This window comes from Cyanistes caeruleus, chromosome 1 (assembly GCF_971803275.1).
Source record: "Cyanistes caeruleus chromosome 1, bCyaCae1.hap1.1, whole genome shotgun sequence".
NCBI lineage: Eukaryota > Metazoa > Chordata > Aves > Passeriformes > Paridae > Cyanistes > Cyanistes caeruleus.
Genome location: NC_141701.1, coordinates 13,860,768 through 13,880,891, shown reverse-complemented (window position 1 = coordinate 13,880,891; position 20,124 = coordinate 13,860,768). Strand labels below are relative to the sequence as shown.

Below are 20,124 nucleotides of genomic sequence, written 5' to 3'. Positions count from 1 at the left end.
AAAAACTTGCTTGTATACTGTGTTTTCCTCTTATAAAACCCAGTTTTATCCTTTATAGCAAGAATGTCTCAAGGTTCAAGTGCACAGGCAGTTAGATATATTATTCATGTTTGAGGACATTTTACTTTAAAGTGAAATGCAAGTGAAATGGCTTGGCAGGCAGGGAGATTAGTCACTTCACAGCTTCTGTAGGTTTTACAAGGGGTCTCTAGTTTTATGACAGATCAATACAAACACACAGATTTAATTTCCTCTGCAGTCTGGAGTACTCTGGAAGCTGTGGCTCCGAATTTCTGGCCTGAATTTGTGGGCTGAGAGTCCCTGAAACACATCATGTTGATTTCATCCCAAACCCTGAGCATTGCCTGTGTCTGTTCCCCAGAGTTGGTTTGATCCCTGACAGTGTTAGTAAGATGTTAGGAGTATTGGGGATGTCCTTGTTCACTTTTGGTTGCAGGCTTAGTGGCCTCAGTACTTTCTGAATGTATTAAAAAAGACTTCATAAAAGAGGCAGCCACGATATTTTATTTAAAGCCACAGGGACACTGGTGAACCATCGTTTCTTTGGAGGATTTAGGATTTCCTCTGCAGTGCACCAAGAGATAGTTTATTTGAAGTCTATCTGGCTCCATGTTCTGGCATCTCCTCACTTTGACTGCATGCCTGGCTGTGGGCAAAATAGGGGAGATTGTCACAGTGATAAGAACTGCGATCAGAAGCTGCTTTGAAGACACCCTTTCTAAATGTATTTGAGATGGCAGAATTCCACCTCTGCCACAGCTACCAAAACAGAAATATCTTCATCCTATTTCCAGTATGACACCATGTTTTAAAAGTAATTTAGCTCCCGTGAATATCAAGTAACAGAACTAAGTGATTGCGGAGCTGAAGCATAAATAGAAAGAGGAACAGGCAGCAGTGAAATGCTGACACTTCAGCTGAGACTTGGCAAGCCCAGCTGGAAATGCTTGTCCCAGCAACACACACTGCTTTCACAGACTACCTTCATGATTGCCTCTGTGTACAAAGTTCATATCCTCACTGACCTATTTTATTTTTTTGCTGACAGTGCGAAGGCGAAAGTTTAGTATAAAGTATATTTTACGTAGTGTTTTCCTGGGTATGTATATATATACACAAATGCCACCTTATGCTCATATATTTTGTAATGAATCAGGTGTGCAACTGACTTGTAATTTTTAAATTTCAGTGGGACTTCTGCTTCTAAGTCACTGAGATGCTTTGGAAAATGTGATCTTTTAGTGAGATGCCCATCTGCCATCCTTTAGACAGGTCATGTGCTTATGTTAGAAACACCAAATTTTTTAACCTCTGGAGGATACAAAACTCTTCTATTTCAAACAGAAAGGGGAAATTCTACCTGCCAGTGGAGCACTGAGGATGTGCCTTGAGAAGAGGTGTGAAAAACCTGTGCTCTTCAGCCACCATGAATTATCCTTATCTTTGGCAAGATACTTATTTTGTCCATATATGTTTCTCACAAAGGACATCATGACTAGTTTTCCTTGGAAAAAAGTAAATACTTCTCTTATAGAAGTTCTATATATACATGAAACTTGTGAAAGAATTTTAAGATGGCAGAAACCACCTTTGTCTCTCTGCATATAGCTGCTAATTTTCAAGGGATCTAATACAGTTTTGTTCAGTTTATCCAAATTTGATAAAATTGTAGTAATTCAATGAATGCTGCCTGGCAGTGCTCATTCTGGGATAGTCACTGCAACCAAGGGTGTATATAAGGTGTAACACAGCAATAACCCATGAGCATGCCAGAACTCCTCAGCAGCAGTTGAGCCTGCTGAGGCAGGATGTGCATTGTGCCATGACTAATTACATCATCAGTGTATATTGTTCAATAATTAGTAAATTCTGATAGGGTTTTCTGTTTTAAGTGAATTCTTCACTGTGTTTTGTTCTTCCATTAAAAAAAAAACAAATATTATTTCATCCAAAGCATTGTGGACAGCAGGTTGAGTGAATTGATTCTGCCCTTCCACTCTGGTGGGACCCCCTCTGGACTGCTGTGTCCAGCTGGGGTCCTCAGCACAGGAAGGATGTGGACCTGTTGGAGCAGATCCAGAGAAGAACCCTGAAGATAATTAGAGAGCTGGAGCACCCCTTGTGAAAACAGAAACGGACTGAGAATGTTTGGGCTGTTCAGCCTGGGGAATAGACCTTGTTGTGGCCTTTCAGTACTTCAAGAGGGGTTAGAAGAATGATGGGGACCAACTTTTTAGAAGGGTCTTTTGTAATATGGGATAATGGTTTAAATTAAAAGAGGTGAATTCAGACTAGATATACTGAAGAAATTTTTCTCAATGAGGTTGGTGAAACACTGGAACAGGTTGCCCAAGAGGTGGCAGATGCCCCATCCCTGGAAATACTCAAGGTCAGCATGCAGGGGCTCTAAGCAACTTGATATAATGGAAGATGTTCCTGCTCATGATGACCTTCAAAGGTCCCTTTCAACCCAAACTGTTTGTGTGTCTGTGATTCCATAATTCTATTATATGTATATTTCATGTGTGTGATTGTTTCAGGAATGCTAAGAGTTGTAAGAGTGGAGCACATTATGAAAGTCTTCATACCATGTTGTCTGTTTAAAGTGTCAGGGACCAACCTGTTCCCTGCACATTTTTTTGAGCCTTGCTAAGTTAAACATAGAGACTATATAGGATGTAGGAACTGGCAGGTTAATTATTCAGAAAATTACCAGGAACAACAGGAGGTTTCTGATTTTTTTTTTTTTTCATTCACAGGACTAAGATTGGATAATGCTTTGTAAGATCTATGTCAGCCAAGCACAAACTATTAGACTTTATAGAGGAAAGCAGCTGGGTGAGATATTTTAACTGTGGTTCAGTTAATGATATCCTTACTGTATTCATCCAGCATGTTGGCCTTTTCTGGGCATGGAAAAGAAAGCTAATTGTGCAGGCACTATCTTGTAAATCCTTACCCACTGGTTCAGAAAAGAGGCAAGGAACTTCAGAATGCATAATGTCCCTGGTGGAAATAAAAATACTCCTGTTGGTGAAAACCAAAATGTAAGTTTCATGTATCTGCAAGAGCAATTTCATCCCAAGTTAGTGCTTGATTCTTCATTTCTAGGAAAAAAATCAGATTTTTTCATTATCATGGAAGTGCCTAATGGCATCTTAAGAAATAACATTGTTCCAGAAAGCTCTGAACACATTTACTGCAAAGCAGGAGCAGTGTGTTCCAAGTTATCTTGTTCCATGCTGTGTAGGAGGATGGCACTTCTGTTTGGAGCAAGAGTCCCTGCATATTGTCAATTAGGAGCAACTCCTGTTTAGACAGACCCCCAGGAAAACTATTCTGGCATGCATGTTTGCAAATACAGCCTTTATTTGTTGTAAGCATTAGTACAGGCCATGGATATAAATTTGTAAATATTAAAGGCTTGCATATGCCTGTTAACCTTCACAGGCAGTTTCTCAGATGCTCTGGATCTCGCTCACAGTGTTTTCCACAGGTAGGGCAAACTGTGGCTTCACATGCAAAATCTGGCAGGTAACCTTGAATAATGTATGGAATTATATAAGGGTCAGGTAGTGGTACACACAAAATTGTTTTCTGGTGTTAAGCTATTAAGTTGCAGAAAGTGGATCAGTATTTCAAAGGCTTGTTGAATCAATATGTCCCCCTATCACCCCTTGTTATTTACCTATCCTCTCCCCCTTCTGCTTCCAACCTCATCAGTATTTGTCAGTCAGCTAATTCTCCTAGCAGCACTTGAGAAAAACTTCTTCTAGTGAGAAAAATGTGTTTGATGTCAAGTTAGGTCTTTTCCAATCATCATGCAGACTAGCTGACATAAAGTGATTAACATTACTTAAGGGGAAAACATCAAGGACTTTGGGTGAGAAGCCTGCTTCTCAATGCTGAGAGATAAAGAATTTACAGCTTCATTTGAGCATTGGTTCCAGTGTATAATTGTATTCACTGGTACCTTTTATTCCTTTTTATTCAATTTGATTTGGCTTCTGATAAATACTTAGCACTGACACATTTTTTGAATTCCTGCCTGAACTTTTGATTGGCACACCGCAATATATACTCAATAACTTAAACCTGAGGCTTCTGTGTTTGTAGTTTGCACTAGGTGCAGTGTGAATTTATTAAGCTACTTCTCCTCCATAGAGTTTGATTTTTAAATGATTTGTAGACATGAGGGAGCCTTGATGAAGAGAACAGTGTTTACCACCAAAGTGAAAATCAGAATTCCTTTTGTGTTTGCTATTTCAAATAAATAAACCTGGACATAATTCAGTGTGGACATAATTGGTATAGATTGTAGAAGAAATTCCCACATTCATGTGGAAATTCAGGTTTGTTAAGGGTTATATGATCATGTTTTCTTTGACTTAATGATTTTGTATCCTCTTAGCAAATTGGATCCACTTTAACAAGTGAGTGGAAATAATTCAGATCATGAAATATCTATGAGTTTTATAATTATAGACAAAAAGGTATATAGAGAGATCCTTTCTCTGAGTGAGGATAATGATTGTAGTGGGAACCTGTGTCTTTTGACATGACAAAGGAACTGAAATATTTATAAGTCCACCAACTGCAGGAAAGCCTGCAGTTGGAATTTAAAATGCTCATTTCTGGAGCTCTTGACTAGTGCCTTGTTTGTGAAATGTCAGACCAGTCCTGGTATACTCCTATGCAACATGTGGACAAAGAATTTCATAGAAGGGGTTTTCCCTCTTGTATCAGATTTAGACTTACACCACTGACTGAAAGCTGGATTGAGTTGTCAACCTTTGTATTATACACTCTTTTTCTAGTTTTGTTCCTGCAGGTTATTGTGTGACATAAGACCAGAGGAACATTAACAGAATCTGGAATGTATTTTAATTGTAAAGTTCGATTAAGCACACTGGTAATTGCATGTTCTGTAATTAAAACTGTGAATGCTTTTCTTTCTAAGCACAGTGACAGCTGTTAGAGCACATCTGGAAAATATGCTTTAAGCAGAAGTATTTTAGCTCAGAGAATATCACAATCTGTAGGATATTTACCAGCATTTCTTTCCAGAATACTAATCTGATTTATCAGTATTTTTAATGTAAAAGTCCTGCTTTTTTTTTATGATGTTTGCAAATCTGGATTTGAATTCACATCCCAGATTGCCAATTCCAGTGTACTTCAAGGCTAAATGCTGCAGAACAGAGCATTGCTTTGCTACTATTTTTAGGTAGAAGCCTAGCTAAGTCTTGTCTGATGCCCTAATAATACTTCCTTCATTGATTTCAGCCAAATATTTGTCTTTATGATTTTAAAGAGAAATTATTGTTTCATACTGGAATTTCATTGAGAGGAAAATTTCTCATACTCCTGCTTTGTGCTTCTTGAGGCTCACATTAACTCCTTTCTGGGCAATTACCCATGTACCACCTACAATTATTACAGAATTACTCAGGACTCTTTGCAGTCAGTGGGAGTATTTACACAGTAGGACCCTGGCCACTTGGAAATGAACAGCAGTGTTTCTGTTTGTGATAGGAGCCCAAGCATTGTCATTTCTGTGCTTTCCACAGAACTGTGGTGTTGACATTACAGAACCAGATTTTTTGATATGATTCATTAAAATGGAACAAGAAAACATAAAACTCCAAACAACTTTAAAACCCCGTCTGCTAATTTATTGTTGATGTTGCTTATTTTGTTTATTTGGAAAAAAAAATGACTAAACATAAAGATGCAGAACCTCAGAATCTCAAGGTATTACTCTAATCAGGATCTTGCATTCTCACTCAAGCATCTCAACCAACTTGCTTTCAGGATGATGAAGATTTTGCAAACAGAGTATTTGTCAACAGATCCCTAAGCAAGAAATCAGTTTCCTTTATTTGGAGTAGGAGGCAACTTTTTAATGATAGATTACATTGTGTTGGTACAGCTTCACACCTGAATTTTAAATCATAAATGCTATTCTTATTGTGCAGTTGGAAGCAAAATGCAGTTATCCAACCAAGGGAGAAGCTACAGCTGCAAAAACTAATGAGATTAAAAAAAGAAACCTACAGCAGCAATACTATAAAATAATATGGAACACATTAGTGGTAATGCGGGAAAATTAATTCCAAATTATTGACAGTTTAATTGACCTACGGGAAGTATTTTAATGGACTTAATATGCTGTGCTGTTGTTCAGTTTTTTAAACTTTTCCACTGAGCAGGAAACAAGCTTTTCCAATTATGGGGTTTAAAGTTGTAACAAATGGTTGCTGTGGGTTTGCTGGTTGTGAGATGCCAGAACTGAGTGTGTGACTCTTCTGCCCATCACATGCAAAGCCCATTCTATGAACAGGGCCTGGGTGCCCCTGCTCTGCTCTCATCCCAATCTTGCTGTTAAAGAGGCTCTTTGCAAATGATACTTACAAGGTGATTTGACCCCCAGGCTCCGACTGCATGAAGAAAAGGTCATTAAGGATCGGCGACACCACCTCAAAACATACCCGAACTGCTTCGTTGCCAAAGAGCTGATCGACTGGCTGATCGACCACAAAGAGGCCTCCGACAGGGAGACAGCCATTAAACTGGTGCAGAAATTACTGGATCACAGCATTATCCACCATGGTAAGTGCAGTATCACCTGCTAAAAAATTCTAAGCTAAATTTATTGACTGCTGTGAGACAAAGGGAAATCCCTCTCCTGCTCTTCAGCCAAGTATAGGGCAGGTAGGATCCCTTCCATGCCAGAAATGGAGGCTCTCTCTGGAGCTGTGCTGCTATGCCTGGTCACCTGTGCCCTGAAGGAGATGGGAGCCTGAAGAGGTGGGGAGCGCTGTCCCCCTTGGTACCCAGGGAATTTACTGGAGACTAATGCTGCTGCCCTGTCTCCAGAGCAGCCCCAGCTGGATCGTGTCCCCCCTCTCCCTGCTGCCCTCATTTCCCTGCTCCTGAGAGCGCAGTTCTCCAGCTGAAAAACCCATCTGAAAAATCAGCCAGCAAAAAAAAAAAGATCATTTTTCTCACGTGGATTAGTTCCCTGGCCCTGGCCCTCACAGCAGCTGCACAAACATTAGTGCTGGTACAGCTGCAAGAAAGTTAGTGGTCTGGCTGTGTCCTGATTAATTTTCTCCTAAACTTGTTGTCTATTTGAGATCTGTTCCTTTCAGCTTCTTGAATAACAATTCATGCTGATGAAAAGACTTCCAATTCACTGGTAGCTTTTAGTTGCCTTTTGGGGCACAAAGAGGCTGGGAAGCACATGAGCAAAGAAGATCCAAGGCCTCAATTTCAGGCCTATAGTATTACCCATTTCAAAACGGCAAATGTACCATTTGTTTCTTTTTTAAGAGAAAACTGAGTGACTACGAACAGATGAATGTTGACTTTATGCAGAGGTCGTTGTATGCGCAGCAATGCTGCTGCTGCTGTCTGCAGTATATTAACAACACCTTAATTAAAGTCAGAAATGCACACATTGAATGAGTGCCACTTCTTCAGCTTCTGCTTGGCTATTAAATGAAAATTCTGGGTTGTTATGGAAACTGGGACTCACGGTAGATAGTTAAAGAATAAAGTAATTATAGGGTATTCAAATCTGTCTACTTAATACTCTATTGAGAAAATGTCAGTGAAGAGTTGCGTGGATGCCTGAGTGACTTAATTTAATTGAGCAATAATGTTGTATTGCTGAATGCTAGTTGAAAGCTCTGACAACCTTCAAGCATTTTCTACCCTAGCTTCCAATTGTAAACTGTAGAAGAAATTTTATAGATATGTGTGTATATATTAGGAATGGAACAAGTGTTTCTTGAAAATGTTCATATATTGCACTCTAACAAAATACTTTGTGAAGTGAGCTTGGGAAGGTAAGTTCAGAGGTTCTATCAGGTTCTGCAGGATGCTTAGAACATTCTTTCAAGTCCCATCTCAAGTGAAAGGGACACTGGTTTCTGCTTCTGTCGTGCAGAAGGTCCCTCATATAGGTGGGTTGACAACTGTGTTAGGAGCAGCTTGCTTGGGACAGCTTTCCCATCAGTTTATGCCCTTGATGGCACTTTATTCTGCATAAACAAGAGCCCATGATCAGCTGCTGTTTTACAAATGTAATTTGGCATTTCTCAGTGTGCTCATGTTGTACGTACCATTTGCTAGCTGGCATGGCAGAGCAATTGAGACAGTTTTAAGAAGACAGAAGACTTTGGTTTTTAACTGTTTCTTTTGGAAGTCTCAGGTTTCCTACATCCCTGCTAACTGATATGACTAACTTTAAGAAGTTTGGCAAACCTTAAATTATTGGGCATTCTACTCTGGTGGCCTTTTAAACAAATAAACCAACAGACTGGTTTCATCAAAAGCTTTTCTGGGTATGTAGTGGATGGATGCTGTTTTGCTCTTTATGTTTGCAGTAATACTCACAAAACTGATGGACACTTCTCCCCTGAACAATAAATTTGGCAATAAATTTGGTTACCTCTCTGAAAGTTTTTTCCAGCCTTTCATTAGATCATAGTAAAGTTGTGTGCTTAGAAATACGGGGGGTTAGACTCTACTCATGCTTGCTTTGAAGCTCAGCAGTGGTACCTGCTAAATGGGTCCTCAGCTGCTTAACATGTATGTGAAGCTGTTGTTTTGTTTAATTATTTTATGTTTCAGTCTGTGATGAGCATAAAGAATTCAAGGATGTCAAACTGTTCTACCGCTTCAGAAAAGATGACGGGACGTTTCCACTGGACAATGAGGTGAAGGTGTTCATGAGAGGACAAAGACTGTATGAAAAGTATGTTGCATTCAGTATTCATGATATGTTTATAATAGTGCCATGTGAGTCAAATGGTATTTGTTAATCTATTTCGGAATCATCAGAGGCTTTCAATTCATGCAGGAATGGGTCTGGGCAATTACTCCCAGTAATTTCTGGGAGTCCTTCCCTTTTCTATTTATCTTTTGCTTTCCTACCATATTCACTTGAAACATTTTGTTTCAAATCTGATGCCCCAGATTGTAAATACATCCTATATGAGAATTCAATGTGAATTGAAGCCCTTGAAATCTGTTCTGTAAAAATAATTACGGAATTATTTGTCAAAATAATTCAAATAATTACATATTGCTTTTTGATATGTAAATTTTTTGATATGTAAAAGCATAACTATAATTCCTATAACATTAGTACACCAAAATGCATTCAACAAGCAGCTACATGTCTGTGGAGACTCCATATCTACAGCTTCACAGGGGGTATGATTTTAAATTGTAGGTGAGATGAGTCTTCAGTGCTCCAGTCTGCAAAGTTTCAGTGTCAGAAAAGTTATATTAAAAGTAATTTCAAAGAAACCACCAACCCAACCAAAAGCATCTAATTATGATTTTAAACAGACTATTATGCTGAGATACTGAATATCCCACTGGATTACTTCCATCAATATAACCATACTTCCTAATATAAAACTAAGGACATTTTTATTCAGAATGTAAGAGATTTTGACATGATACTTTTAAGAAGAGAGAAGAAAATGCATATTGGCATGTGCTACAAATTAATGCAAGAGTTGTGATGTGTTATTTACCAAAAAGCTTGAAGTATTGCTCTAGACTGAGTACCACCCACTCTCCTGCTTGCTTGGAGCAGAAGTGTGCAGCAGCCAGGAGAGATGCTGTGTTTTCTTGATGAAGAAAACTTGTTTCCATCTGAGAAGAAAGCACTCAGAAAACTGCATGGTTTAAGAGGTGATAATAAATACTGTTTTCAAGGTTAGCCAGCTCTGAATATCAGTTTGGTGCAACAGCGGTGAACCCAAAATATAAACAAATACTTGTAAATGCCACTCCTTTTGTTACACCCATCATATAAAATTCCCCAAGACACAGTGGCTGTGACTATTTCAACTAAAAATATAATGAATTGTATAAAACGTAAGAAAATGCATCACTGGAGAAAATGGTCCATTCTATGCACTGGGACAGGGGAAATGAATCAGCCACCTTTAAAATCTTCTGTGCCTTACTAAGCACAGCATTTACTCTTTAGACTCAGTAAACATGCAGTGTGTACGAGCCTGACCCATACTCTGAAAAGCAAATTAGAGCATCAACAGTGTTTTTTAAAATCTACATTTCTATTTCAATTATTCACAAGAAAAGTAGTTTTTGTTGGCAAGGCTGATGTCAGTCTTCTGCTTGAAAGGAGCCATAGTAGAAAGAACTCTCTTCTACCAGTGTCTGCTTCCATCACCATTTCTCTGAATGAACCATCCCCAAACCAATGTCTGTGATCCAGTTTGTCTAACGTTGTACTAGCAGAAAAAGGTTCCTAACAGTAGAGAGTGTTCCCATCTTGGCAAAGGAGTTAATGCCAAAAGCAGCACCTGTATCTAAATATAACTGCATCCTTGTGAGGTGTTTGCTCCTAGGCAACATATCTGAAGGGTTCAGAAACTTTTAAAACCAGCCCTGAGTGCTAAATATAGTATAAATTAAAAATACCTGTCATTTCAAAATCAGTATGCGACAGTCAAAGCTAGTCAAAATTCACCATGGATAATCAGACGTATTTTATATTCATGGAAGATAAGAAGGCATACCTGGGCTATCTGGGCTTCACTTTGTTTATTTCAGAAAATCCCCTGTGCAGAGATTTCAGATTTTGTTAGTTCCCTTGGCCATGCACCTGTATTAGCAACACCTTCACAATTTCATTGGATACACTTTATACTCAAAACCTAATGCTGAAAGTCAGGAAGACTTCTGCAATGAAATGTGTGATTGTGTAATATATCTGTTGCATCAGTTTGCTGATAGTCCTGAGAAAGAAAATATTAATTCAGTGCTATTAAAATAATTAATAAATGGAATCAACCAGAGAAAAGTATTCGTGCACAAACATGAAGTCATTTACCAGCATATTCAGCTTGTTTATCAAAATGCCTATGGGCCTGATTGCAAAAGGAATGCAGCTGTGCCAAAGGAAATCTATCCAAATCCAACACATTTTGAAAATCTGTGTCTAATGTTGTAGAGTTTGCTGAACTTCACTAGGCTTTGCTAATTTAAAATAGACATTATAATTATTTCCCGTTCTTTTCCACTCTTCATTCGGGCTGGAGTACCACTGGGTTCAGAAGCCAGCATAGTTTGTGCTTGCCAAAATTGCAGACATTACCCAACACCAGTCCATGCAGATTTGTACCCAGTGGATAAAATGAACAAAATGATTTAGGAGGATCAGCAGGTTGTTGTGTGGGAAGAGGCATGGATGTCTTAGATGGTTCTTTACATTCTTAGATGTCATGGATGGTTCTTTACATTCAGACAGCTGTTTTGGGTAAATGCCTTGTTCTTTGTCCTGGGACATAGGAACATTTGGACTGTCCATCTGCTGAGGAGCTCCCTTTCCCATCTCCCTTCTGCATGACCACAAAGCTCCTCATAACCTGAACTCTCCCTTTTTGTGCATTACCCCCTTCACCTGCTGTGGGCACCTTCGGGATTTTAAGATTTAAAATCAGTCTCTGATTGTATTCTCCCTTTATTTGCACTGAAAATCATTAATCACTTCAGGTTCCCTGCACATTGTTGCAAGCTTTGGTAACACTTTCTGTGAACACACTTTGAGGTTCAGATTTATAACTTGAGATGAAAACTACTGGATTTCCTACAGTCTTGTCTGAAATTGTTGAATAGTTTATACAATCTAAGGTTGGTATCAGCTTTCAAGCTCTACAGGACTGACCAGATAGATTGACTGAGATAAACATGCTTCCTGTTCAACAAAACTCTCCTACAAATCTTATATAAATCCAGCACAGACCTTTCACAGCTTTAAAAATAAAATCAAGTTGTGCAGGCATCCTGTTTTTATGATGTTTGCAATTCTCAGTAGAGTTTGGTCAGGCACACAAGATTGTTGTTTCTGGTGCAGTCATGTATAGGAGCTATAAGTCATTTCATGATGCTGACATCAACTGAGATTTTTGAACCAGATTTCACAGTGAAAGAAGTGCAGATTTATGGTTTTCATTTCAGGAAATCTTTCAGATATTTTTGAGAATGCATTCTTGGAATCACTTTCAGTTTAACTCATCAGTGATTGAGTTGCTTTTATCCTCTGGTGCAGTTATTTTGATAAAAGCAGGGCTAAAGATTTCTTTTTTAAAGGAGTTTGAATTTCAGTGTGTGATTAAATACATTCCTTTAACACAGGACAGCACCAATTTTAGCAAATAATACATTTTGACATGAATAGCCTCATGTTTTTTGGTGCAAGGAGAAAATGGAATAGTAAGAGGAAGTTTCCAGTTCTGCTTAATGAAAGGCCAGGTTTTTGATTGATGTAAATTGGTACAGTTTTATTGACAGCCATGGAGTTACAGTGATTTACTTCAGTGAGTGATGTAAGTCCATGGATTGCTGTGTCTGGCCTTCTTAAACTGGCAATTTGCAGTGTCTGTTCACAAGTCCAAATCCTTTGCAGTGCTATTCTGGGCTTATGTAGAAGGGTGTGAAATGTCAAACTGAGTGTTTTTCCACTTGATATTTTTCCAGATTTCTTTTGTGTCTCTGTAAAAATCTAACCATTAGCTCTGCCTTTTCAAGGCCCTTTCTATCTGTGATTTCAATGAGGCGGTCAACTAATTATAGACTCATCAAAGAACAATTAACGTAATCCTAAGGATTTTTTATTTGGTGCCTGCAGAGCCAGGGTAACCATGAAGCAGATGGTTACAACACAAGCTTTGGGTTTGCAATTTTTTTCTAGGAGGGAAAAACCTCGTGAAGGAGACACATTTAAAGATAGTCCCTTGGACCATAATAGGTCTGTGTGGTGAGTGTGTGACAAAATGCTGTGGGACAAGATGCTTGTAAATTAAAGTACTAAAAAAGAATAAAGTGTGCCAGAGTTCTGGAGTCAATATGTAGTCTTCAGCTAATTTTGACTTTCTCAGCTCTTACTCAGCTCAGAGTGCTGGCAATGACACACCATCTAAATAAGCGGTTCACTGTGCTACCACTGACACACAGCTGTGGTTGGGCAGCCTTTGCCTGGTTTGATGATTTGCTACCTGGTCAGATCCAGTAGGTTCAGGCCTCAGGTTAGTGCTCATTAAAGTTAAGAGTCTTTCATGTGAAATAACAGAGGTTGAAACCTGTGAAACCTCTTCACTGTAATTTCAAATGAAATGTCTCACTGTGTTCCTATGGCACAGAATTTTCTGATGCTTCCCAAAGAAGGTAAAGTTATATTCCATAATCTCTGGACATGCTGTCAGTTTAAGAAGCAGATGGCTCATGTATGGATTTGCTTGAATTTCAATTCCTTTATGAGAAGGGCAAAGATTAAGCACTTCCAGAATATGCCTGTTGTAGTTCAGATGTTCCCTTATTTCAAAATAGTTGCTGAAGGGAGGGGACCTGTCAGTCTTACATGGAAAAAATAACCTTTCCATTCTTGAATTTCCATTCTTACCACTAGTCCTAATATTAGCCTATAATAAATAAAATAGTTATGAAGAAAAGGATACTATGGAATTCTGTATTACAAAGAAATGATTCTCATTTCTTCTTTAAAACTGCCTTCTCTTTCAGACTTTCAAACTGGCTTTTGCATTAACAAAATATTGAGGCTTTTTTTTATTTTTTTTTTTAAGACTGTCATTTGCATAGGTGTCTTGAATAGAGAAGAATTTTATTAGTATCCTTCAGCTACTCTCATGCCAGTTGCTAGGAGATTCAGGGATATCTCATGATGTTCCTGTGTCTGGTGTTACACAGAGCCAGATGAGGCACGGAGAACTGTGAGCCTCAGATGTTAAAATGTGTTCAGGTTCATGTGCAACTCGCTGACTGCAGCTGCATCACCAAATGTTGGATGCACAATATGTATCTGCCCCCAAACCACAGAACTACCTTTTTCCTCCTCTTGAATTTTTCTGCAGCTGTTTTAGAGCTTATGGAGAGAATTTTCAAAGTCATCTAAATTACTTCAGGGCATAGTCCTACTAACTGTAAATATTCATTAGGAAGCTTTGAACACATTAGTCACATTCTGCTGCTTTTAGGCTAATTTTTTTTCAAAGCTGATTATACAGTAACTTTTAGAGAATGTTAAACAATAAATGGGGGAAATGTAAAACCTAAAAATCTAATTTTCTTTTAGGGGAAAAAACAAGAAAGCATTAACTTCACACAGGGATAAAACCCCTAAATTTCTTGACTAAGCAGTTTTAATTCATTTCCTAAGTGGACTGATAGCTTGAGGAAAGATTTAGTAAGTCAGTGAAAGCTTCATATACGTTTGCTTGATATAAATGGGATTTGCCAGAGTAGATCTGGAACTGCACTGCTTTTCTGAAGAACCATTTTCCCTACCAATTTTCCCCCCAATCACACCAGGCTGATGAGTTCTGAAAATGCCCTTCTGCAAGCCAGGGAAGAGGAAGGAGTCAAGTACGAGCGGACCTTTGTAGCATCGGAGTTCATTGACTGGCTGATCCAGGAAGGAGAGGCCACGACACGGAGCGAAGCGGAGCAGCTCGGCCGCAGGCTCTTGGAGCACGGGATTATACAGCACGGTGAGAAATCTACTACTGCCAAGTCGTAAAAGCTACACTTACTCTAGCACTTTCTTCAGCTCAGATCATGTGGAGGGGCCCTTGTCTTCCTGATCACAGGTTCTAAATGATTTCAGACAGGAGTGTAAGTAACTTTATTTAGTAAAAGGGTATCTTTTTCAAAAACGTGTTGTATTAGTTCTGAAAATGCTTACTCAAATGCAGAATATGGCTGGAATTTCAAACTGTGTAATAACAACTCAAGGATGTGGATGAAAATTGATACTCCTATACTTGTAGTAATTAACTTGTAGAACTTGCTATCTGCAATGTGTGTAATTGAGGTAAATAGATTTGTAAGGATCAAATAGGGATTAGAGTCATAAATAAGCTAAATTTTGTATGCAGGATAAAAATTTCAGGGTCTGTGTATCTCCCTACTTGAAGGCAGAACAGACTATAGTTTGATGCCAGAAAAGCAGCTTTCCCTCTTGGCCATGTAGCAGAGTTGTTCTAACATGTTTGGGCAAGAAAGAGGATGTCACTTTTGGTTGAAGTGTTATAGTATTTGTCCTGTATAACTTCTTTGAGGCAGGAATCAAATAGTTCTTCATGGTCCAGTATAATGTGTCTGGCAGATATACCTTCACCAAGAAGTTCCTTCTGCTAAGGGTGGAGGAGACAGAGTTTTCTCTCTCTACTGCCTTGAGGGTGAAGAGATTCCCCTGGCACGAAACTCCATTTTAGGTGTTGTCATTATCTCTTCTCAGTGCACGTTTCCCTTCCATGACCAGGCATTTTCCGCCATAGAAGTGGCAGTGCCTCTGGGAGCAATGAAGGGGAGATGACAACAGAATGGCAGAAGTTGTTACCTACATTACTTAGTGCACAATAGGAAAATAATCAGATCCTGGTGGTCCAAGTGTTGTTGCATAAAACCTAATTCTGACAGAGAACAAACTGATGATATCAGCAGGCTGTTAGTACGCAAGATGATGGATTGTCTCGGTTGCTTGTTACTTTGTGAGAGAACCAAGCTTAAATTAATTGAGAAAAATGGGCATGTAAGTGGCCTGCACAGGTCTGTCATGGTTCTAATCATGTTCGTGTTAACTTGCAATTACTAGGAGCTACTTGTGAATGTTTACAGTGATCAGCTTCCCGTTCTATAATTACTCCTGTACTTCCTATGATTTATAGGGTACCAACTGCTCAGAGCTTGATGGACAGGAAAGGTATGCCACCCCTCCTCTTTACAGCAACAATGATTTCATTCCTATTTTTACTGAACGTTTTCTGTGTATTACATATGTGGTAAACTTCCCCTACTGTCCTGGGGTCCCAAACCAGGATGCTTACAAGAAAAAAGAAAAAAAAAAAAATAGGAGTGAGATTTATGCTGATAGAGATGTTTTTGCAGAGAAAATAGTCAGGACTTAACATTTGGTGCAAAGCTGGGTTTTCTTAGCTACTGAAATTTTTGCAGAGCTAAGAAAGTCAGGATGTGGCTTTTCTTGAAGATCAACCACTGTTTCATTAACTAAGGCAGATGCTCAGCAGGGCATGTTTGCAGGGAAATCATTTTGCCCCTGTCAAGCCAGGTTTTGGGGTCATTCCTTAGTGACACTGGCCCTACTCCTCTATGGATAGCCTTGGCCATTCTGCAGGTTTATCCCCTGCCCATCGTTTTCTTGTAGTCAAGAGCATGTGCAAAACGCTCTCTTAGAAAGAAATTTGAAACTCATTCAGTAAAGACAGGGTTCTGGGAATTAGTTGATTGCCGAGGAAGTGGTCTTCTCACTTGTCCATACCAGGTCATTGCAGCAAGGTATTGTCATCTTCCTCAGCCAGTTTTTAATAAAACAAACATAACTGAGTGGGGATTTCACAAGGACTTGATGGGGGTGCTGGAAGAAGAGTAAAACTGAGTGGTGTCCTTGAGATTTACCTTTTATGAGTGAAAATGCTTCGTGCACACTTTATCCTTTGTGAAAGGAGATTTCATTCATTTCACTGCAATTTGTCCAGATAGCGTTAGGAATATTGATGAAGGTACTGGCAGAATTAACACAGAGCTGGTTTGAGGTTCATCTTAGCTACTGGATATGACCTTCAGTGTGCATATTGAAGGTTCTTGTAATGCTGGCTTCCTCTAAGAAGGGAGTTCGAAATGAGAACTTCCAGTACAGAATTAGGGATATAAACTGTAAAACAGCAGGAGAGGTATTGTCTCCCCAACACCCTCCCACCCATCTTACAGAGTCCTAGATCCAATTAAAAAACAAAAGAAAGCTATTTTTCTGTGTCTTAGTACCATAAATTATTTCACCAGACTGTGCTTCCTTTGTTTTGTCTCTCATCAGCAGTATCAAAATGTTACTTGACACTAATTGGCATCCTTGTTGGCAGAACCAGCAGAAAGACTCTTGACTGAACAGGAGTGGAGAATAAAACATTTCCTATCCTAAAGGCAGTCTTTTTCTAGCAGTATTGTTTGATATCCACAATATAGAATAAAAGAAAACTTGCTGTATTATTCTGATGAAGTATTTATTACTCCACCTAATGCGAAAGTAATAGAAATAGTTGCATCAAGTTGCCAATCTCAGTAGTAGTTTTCCAGCCACAACTGAATTACGCAATGTCTTTTTGCTAATACTGACTTTCATTTCAATTACTCAGAGAAGCTGTATTCTGCAGCTGAGGCACTGTATTCAAAATGTCTTCCTGAAATATTTTCTTCTCTTTAATTGGTCAGACACAAACCAGGTTTCACACAGGAAACAAACACTGATGCTAATTTTAAAAAGGAAAATAGTAGTCTAAGAGGAGTTATGTAAACACTGCAAAAGCATTGAATTATCAGTTTTGAAATAATCTTCCTGATCTCTTTGGACAAGTGTAACTATACACAATTCCCCTGCTATGTATGAAAATGATGAAATGTACTTAAGTGCTGAATTGTTTCCTGCCAAAATCTGACTGGCCCACACAAACCACTGAGATGAGCTCCATTGGTTAGAGTGTGGTGCTAATAATGCAAAGTTGTGGGTTTGATCCCCATATGGGCCATTCACTTAAGAGCTGGATTCAATGATTCTTGTGGGTCTCTTCCAACTCAGAATATTCTGAGAAATCATAACTCAGAAACCACCATTTTCACAAATAGGACCCAGATCTCTTTTCCTGTGTATTGGGACCCCCATGAAATATGGAATAAAGCCCCCATAAGTAGCAGGGATTTATGCATTTTGCATTTCTTGAAGGCTGGTGTTGGGATTGTAGTTGCCAGTAATTACTTGTCCTTTGTGAACACTGATGGCCTTCATCCAGATTGTAGGAATAAAGATTGTGGGAAGAATTAGAAGTTTGGTGAGATACATACAGTAAAGACAGGGACAGAAGGTGCACAGAACACATTTCTCAGTTGTAGAAAAGCCCATTTCAAGTATGCTGAGGTATGTAGAGCTTGGTAATATTAGTAGATAATGACTTTTCTCCAGGAGACTGGATCTTTCTTAGTTCTTCATATGGGCATGGTGAGACAGATTAGCTACTGTGGTCAAAATTTATATGCAGCAGGAGAAGAAGTTCTCTGCCAGCTGCCAGCTCCCAGGTAGATCAGGCCAAAGCAAGGATGGTCTGGGGGCAGGCAGAGGACAATGTGAGCATGTGTAGTTACAGCGCTTTCTTACCCTGGAAAACAGAGATACTGAGATGTCCAAGGACAAAAGAGGGCCTTCACAGAGCTCTTTATGGTGTCATTTTTGGCTCATACTTGCTTATAGCTCTTGCTGAAGAGCTTAACCTGCACCTGCAGCCACAACAGCAAAGCACTGCTGACATGACAAGCAGAGTCTTCCTGTCCCTCCTCCAAAGACTCACTGGGTATGAAAGCCTGAGGGATGGAGAAGCATCTGCCTGCCTTGCAGAAATTTTTAAAGTCTGGAATTTCCAGTGATAAATAGTTTAAATTTAAAATCTAGTTAATACTGTTAAGAGAAACCAGTGCTGTCTTAGGATAACACCTACAATGTGCAGGATGAATATTTGCATTTCTTCCAGTGCAACAACCAAAGCATAGCTCATTCATGCATTTCAATATATTGCGGAATGTAAACACACAGGGATTGGCTTCTACCACAGATGTACAGTGTATGACAGTTAAGCCTGCGAGAAATGGGGGCCTGAGCAGGAGAACTGGTCTTCTCATGCCAGATCACATTCTGTCTCTTTTGTTGTTGGGGTTTCCCAAGCTGCTGCTGACCTTCAAGTCCATGTGCTTGGTGTAATTTCTTCCCTGACATGGCCCCGGCACCTTCCCTGAGCAGTGACCACAGCATGGTTCAGCATGAAGCACTTTGCATGGCTGTCTCCTCTGTTCCAGGGGTCTGGGATGCAGATTTCCAGACTCAGAACAGCAGCAGAATAGGTGTGGTGAGGCTTTGCTTTCCTGAATGATTGGGGGGTGTAAGAGTCTCTTTCAGAGACGACAGCCTACCAGCTGTCTTCTTTGGTCTGCCTAGACTTCAGTAAAACCTTTGATACTGTGTCCTGTGGCATTCCAAGAAACTGTGTTTCCATGGTGTGGATAGGTGTGCTTTTCACAGGGCAAAAAATTGGCTGGATGGCCAGGCCTGGAGTATTCCCCAGGGCTCAGTACTGGGGCCAGGACTCATTACTGGGGCCAGTCCTCTTAATTATCTTTATTAAGGAGATCTTTATCAAGGGACCAAGGGCAGCAAAGGTGAATTTTTGGATGGCACCAAATTGGTTGGGAGTATTGATCTTCTGGAAGGTAGGAGGGCTCTGTGGAGTCTTGAGTGATGGGCCAAGGCCAATGGTGTGAGGTTCGGTAAGGCCAAGTCCTGGGTCCTGCACTTGGGTCACAACAAATCCATGCAGTCCTACAGGCTGGGGAAAAGTGGCTGGAAAGCTGCCCTTGGAAAAGGCCCTGGGGGTGCTGGTCAACAGTGGCTGAACATGAGGCAGTGTGTGCCCAGCTGGCCAAAAAGGCCAATGGCATCCTGGCCTGGATCAGGAACAGTGTGGCCAGCAGGAGCAGGGCAGGTATCATCCCGTACTCAGCATTGGTGAGGCCACACCTCGAGTGCTGTGTCCAGTTCTGGGCCCCTCACTCCAAAAAGGACACTGAGGGGCTGGAGTGTGTCCAGAGAAGGGCAATGGAGCTGGGGAAGGGTCTGGAGCACAGGTCTGAGGAGGAGCAGCTGAGGGAACTTCGGGTGTTTAGCCTGGGGGAAAAGAAGCTCAAGGGAGATTTTATCACTCTCTACAACTCCCTGAAAGGAGGCTGTGGCCAGGTGGGTTGGTCTCTTCTCACAGGTAATAATTGACAGGGCAAGAGGAAAAGGCCTCAGGTTGCACCAGGGCAAGTTTAGGTTGGGTATTAGACAAATTTCTTCACTGGAAGGGTTGTCTAGAATTGGAACAGGCTGACCAGGGAAGTGGTGGAGACACCATCCCTAGAAGAATTTAAAAGATGTGTAGATGTCACACTTAAGGACATGGTTTAGTGGTTAACTTGGCAGTGTCAGTGAATGGCTGAGCT

At 39.9% G+C, this 20,124-nt stretch overlaps 1 protein-coding gene across 1 annotated transcript in view; it reads left to right on the top strand.

Moving 5' to 3' along the window:
• The window catches only part of DEPTOR (DEP domain containing MTOR interacting protein), an 81,309-nt gene that overhangs the window by 19,453 nt on the left and 41,732 nt on the right, over positions 1 to 20,124 (top strand). The window contains exons 2-4 of the mRNA XM_086879612.1: positions 6,455 to 6,633; positions 8,662 to 8,785; positions 14,398 to 14,576. Coding sequence (XP_086735738.1) covers positions 6,455 to 6,633; positions 8,662 to 8,785; positions 14,398 to 14,576 — 482 coding nt within the window. The remainder of the gene's footprint in view (positions 1 to 6,454; positions 6,634 to 8,661; positions 8,786 to 14,397; positions 14,577 to 20,124) is intronic.